The sequence below is a fragment of the Danio rerio genome, chromosome 17, assembly GCF_049306965.1.
Source record: "Danio rerio strain Tuebingen ecotype United States chromosome 17, GRCz12tu, whole genome shotgun sequence".
NCBI lineage: Eukaryota > Metazoa > Chordata > Actinopteri > Cypriniformes > Danionidae > Danio > Danio rerio.
Genome location: NC_133192.1, coordinates 1,032,501 through 1,037,500, shown reverse-complemented (window position 1 = coordinate 1,037,500; position 5,000 = coordinate 1,032,501). Strand labels below are relative to the sequence as shown.

Below are 5,000 nucleotides of genomic sequence, written 5' to 3'. Positions count from 1 at the left end.
ACAGAGAGACAGACAGACAGACACACACACAAACATACACATGCCCATAAATACACATATACACCCACACACACATTTAATGTACACACTTACATGTGCACACACACACATACACCGACTTGTATGCACAGAAACGCACACACTCATGCACACACACACACAAATGCATTCACACACACACACACACAAACACACACACAAACGCACGCACACACACACACATACAAACGCACGCACACACACACAAACGCACGCACACACACACACGCACACACAAACGCACGCACGCACACACACACACACACAAACGCACGCACACACACACAAACGCACGCACACACACACACAAACACACACACACGCACACACACACACAAACACAAACGCACGCACGCACACACACACACAAACGCACGCACGCACACACACAAACACAAACGCACGCACACACACACACACACACACAATCGCACGCACGCACACACACACACACACAAACGCACGCACACACACACAAACACACACACACACACACAAACACACACACACAAACACACACACACACACACACAAACACACACACACACACAAATACACACACACAAACACACACACACACACACACACAAACACACACACACACACACACACACACATACACACACACACACACACACACACACACACAGATATGTGTTTGTCTATATTTAATCAAGCAGGTTTATTTCTATAGTTTAATTTAGCAAAAAAAATGTGTGCGTGTGCGTGTGCGTGCGTGCGTGCGTGCGTGTGTTTGTGTGTGTGTGTGTGTGTGCGCATGTGCGTGTGTGTGTGCGTGCGTGCGTGTGTTTGTGTGTGTGTGTGTGTGTGTGTGCGTGCGTGCGTGCGTGTGTATGTGCGCGCTGCAGGCCGTATCCCGAGGACAGTGGCGTCTGTAAAGCAGCACATTCTGGCGTCTGATGACGTGGTGAGCTGCTGTATGGACCTCAGCGCTCCCAGCATCTCCTTCAGGATCAACGGGCAGCCGGTGCAGGGCATGTTCGAGAACTTCAACACCGACGGCCTGTTCTTCCCTGTGGTCAGCTTCTCCGCCGGCGTCAGGTACCGACACACACATTAGATATGCGTCCACACATGTGAGTCAGCGAGTGGTGCTGTACGTGCATCTTGTGATTATTATTGTGGGTTGTGAAAGCCTGATCTCGTATCTGATCCCTGAACTCTACACGGGTGAGTGTATAGGTGTGTCGTGTGCCGTTTGGGATGCTGCTATGGTTTTGGATGGGAAAAGTCTCAACTCTTGGATCTGTGTGTGTTTTCAGGGTTCGCTTCCTGCTGGGTGGCCGGCACGGAGAGTTTAAGTTCCTGCCGCCGATGGGTTACGCACCCTGCTGTGAGGCTCTGCTGCCCCGAGAGAAGATGAAGGTGGAGCCGGTGAAGGAGTACAAGAGGGATGCGGACGGAGTCAGAGATCTGCTGGGCAACACACACTTCACCACACAGGCTTCATTTATACCCAGACCAGTGGATACATCACAGGTGCACACACACACGCACGCACACAAAGACACACACTCTTCAACAAACAGGTATCATTAGCCGCATTTCCACTGTTGGGTTCCACTGTTGTTTCATCGGGCCGGGCCGGGCCAATCGCCCAGGAGGTTGAGCAATAGAGTGGAGGAACTATGACGTCAATTTGTATGCAAAAACCCGGAAGCGAGTTAGCATTTTAGCACTTCCGGTTCCCTCGTCCCAAAGTCAATGGGTTTTTTGAATGGGGTTTCAGTAAAATCGCTTAAATAAGGTCTGTGGCAAACACAAACTCAAGATATTTTCACGTTTTGTTCTACGACATAAAACACATCAGTTACAGCACACTTTTGAATTTTTAATTCGGCCATGCTTCTTTAAAAAGACGGTTGCTATCAAGTTGCTAAATGGGACTACAGGCGGTGTCGGAGACATTATACGTCATCGAGCTGATCTGGTCTGGAGCGCAGCTCGCTTGTGTTGGGCATTGGGATTTGTCTGTTATTTAGGTATTTTCAGGAATAGTATTTTATAGTTTTTTTGTGTTTTTCTAATTGAGAATTCAGATTGTGTATAGATATTGCCTTCACATGTAAAGGCTGTCGAGACAGATTCATTTGTTGATCATTTATTTTAATTAAACTATATTATGAAGATACTGCTCACCAGTGCAGCCTGTCTCTCTCCTGCCCTCAGTAATGCAAACGTGTGAATAAATGTGTAAAAATACAGACATGTTAACTGTCATTTTAACGTGATCAAGGGATTTTCGTCTTTTTTTATTCATCTGAACACATTTTACTCCGTCATAACTGCAATATTTACACTTCTCCATAAAACCTTCAGCAGATGTGACTGTATGAGCTGCTTTTCGCTGTACGTCGTGACATAAAATGAATATTGAATGTTGCTCTGTGTCCATCATGATGGAACTTGCAGCCATTTAATAGACTTGTTCCTCCTCACGCCTCATTTCTGTCATCTGTTAAGGTAAGCAGGCTGTGTGCACGTGAGCAATACACTTATTTAAATATGTCTGATGAAAATACTATAGGCAGATTTATACACGCAGTTTTAAAACTTTTAGAACAACCGCAAAGCAAAACAGATTTATTTCCCACGTAAAAACAATCCAAAAGGCACATAGGTCTATGTATTTTTGCGTATTTATTTGTTTATAATATATAGCGTGGATTATAATATAATATACAGAGAGATTAACTCTTTGTCATGGACATTATTTCTAAAAATAAGCTTGATAAGTTGTCTGTAGCAGGGTGGGCTGACGTCACAGGCGAGCGCCCCGAGGGCTCTGTAGTCCGTTTATAGCCTAATGTTAGCTTTTTAACTCTTGCGTTTGCATTTAAGATCCAAAAGTGCTCCAAGTTGTGTTTTGGTGTGAGGATTATCCGGCTGGACAAAACGTGTAAGTGTAATGAACCGTGTTTGAACACAGAGCTTATTATTCGCAATCTTCGAAAAGCCTATGGGAAAATCCTATAGGGATTTTCACGAGGGAACCAGTTTTATGCTAGCAGCCGATTAGCCTACAAAGTGACGTCATAGCCGCGTTTCCACTATCATGCCTAAAGTGAGCGAGCCAGGGTGAGCCAAGGCCAGTTGCGTTTCCACTGTCACTTCCAGGGCCTAATCGGGCCAAAGCGGGGCTTTCTTGTGGCCAGCGGCCGGCCTTTTTCGGACCGCCGAATACCTTGGGCCAAAGAAGGCCAGCCGGGGCTTCGGGGCGGAGTGAAAGGAGAGGCGGAGTGCGGACACAGTTTTTCGATCGCACACGAGTACATGCATCAAACAAGTATATAAATAAGAGAAAGAAAACATCTCGCCTTATAGACGAGGGTCTTCTTGCGTATGATCACTCTTATGTTTCCCTTTTAAATGTAAGGATGTTGCATAAAATAATAAAGAATTCATTTAGAAGTGACTTTTCTTTGCTGCGTCCTCCTCGATGTTTCAATAACGCATAATAATCTTTACACCATATTAAACACACAGCAGACAGTAAAGGTGTTCAAGAGTTTTTGTCAAGTTTAAAAGGTGTGTTTGTGCGCGTTTAGATGCCTGTATGTGTGTGTGAGTCCGGGCAAAAGCGCTCTCCCTTCACAGCTCTGTTGATACCGAGTGGCTTTTTTCTTTTGTTATTTATTTTGCTGATAATACACCATACGAATACAACAGAAAGACATTAAACTTTACAAATTTCGTGTCCACTTTTGTAGGCTCAACACAATAGTGTTATATCTTGATAAAATAGCCTAACCTATATTGAAATCATTTAAATAATTACAAATATCGGATATAATAAACTCGCAATAAATAAATAAACCAATATAAAAAACAAAAGCTAAACCAATTTCGGTATATACAATCATAAATCAATCGAACCGTTTTAAAGCCATATTAAACTTTCATTTTACAAAGCCCTGTCTGAAAAAAACAAGATTTTAGATGTTTTCTAAAAACAACAAACCCCGGAGAAGGTTTGAAATGTTATTCATAAAGTATTTGGATACAATGATGATAATCAAATCATGCACACATTCTCTATAGGAGACAGGTCGGGACTGCAGGCAGGCCAGTCCAGCACCAGTCTCCTCTTCCTCCGCAGCCACACATTCTCTATAGGAGACAGGTCGGGACTGCAGGCAGGCCAGTCCAGCACCAGTCTCCTCTTCCTCCACAGCCACACATTCTCTATAGGAGACAGGTCGGGACTGCAGGCAGGCCAGTCCAGCACCAGTCTCCTCTTCCTCTGCAGCCACACATTCTCTATAGGAGACAGGTCGGGACTGCAGGCAGGCCAGTCCAGCACCAGTCTCCTCTTCCTCCGCAGCCACACATTCTCTATAAGAGACAGGTCGGGACTGCAGGCAGGCCAGTCCAGCACCAGTCTCCTCTTCCTCCGCAGCCACACATTCTCTATAAGAGACAGGTCGGGACTGCAGGCAGGCCAGTCCAGCACCAGTCTCCTCTTCCTCCGCAGCCACACATTCTCTATAAGAGACAGGTCGGGACTGCAGGCAGGCCAGTCCAGCACCAGTCTCCTCTTCCTCCGCAGCCACACATTCTCTATAAGAGACAGGTCGGGACTGCAGGCAGGCCAGTCCAGCACCAGTCTCCTCTTCCTCCACAGCCACACATTCTCTATAGGAGACAGGTCGGGACTGCAGGCAGGCCAGTCCAGCATCAGTCTCCTCTTCCTCCACAGCAGGACTGTGTAATGTGAGCTGAATGTGGTTCTGCATTGTCTTGTTGAACTCTGCATGGGCGTCCCTGGAGAAGCAGGCAGCATCTTGTTCTCCAGAATCTCTCTGTGCTTTTAGCATTAATGGAGCATCACAGAAGGGCAGGTTACCTTTGGCAAGTGCACTGACATTAGCCCACACCATGACAGACCTTGGCTTCTGGACTTGTTGCTGGTGACAGTCTGGATGATCCTCTTCTTTGGT

The 5,000-nt window shown here is 46.0% G+C and overlaps 1 protein-coding gene across 11 annotated transcripts in view; it reads left to right on the top strand.

The window, feature by feature from the left end:
- LOC101884734 (ryanodine receptor 3-like) overlaps positions 1–5,000 on the top strand; it is a 275,348-nt gene that overhangs the window by 113,611 nt on the left and 156,737 nt on the right. For all 11 annotated transcript variants that reach the window (XR_012393129.1, XR_012393127.1, XR_012393126.1 and 8 more), the window contains 2 exons: positions 909–1,101; positions 1,323–1,539. Coding sequence is in view for 7 of the 11 variants with exons in the window: in XM_073927942.1 (XP_073784043.1) it covers positions 909–1,101; positions 1,323–1,539 (410 nt within the window). In the remaining 4 variants the exon portion in view is untranslated. The remainder of the gene's footprint in view (positions 1–908; positions 1,102–1,322; positions 1,540–5,000) is intronic.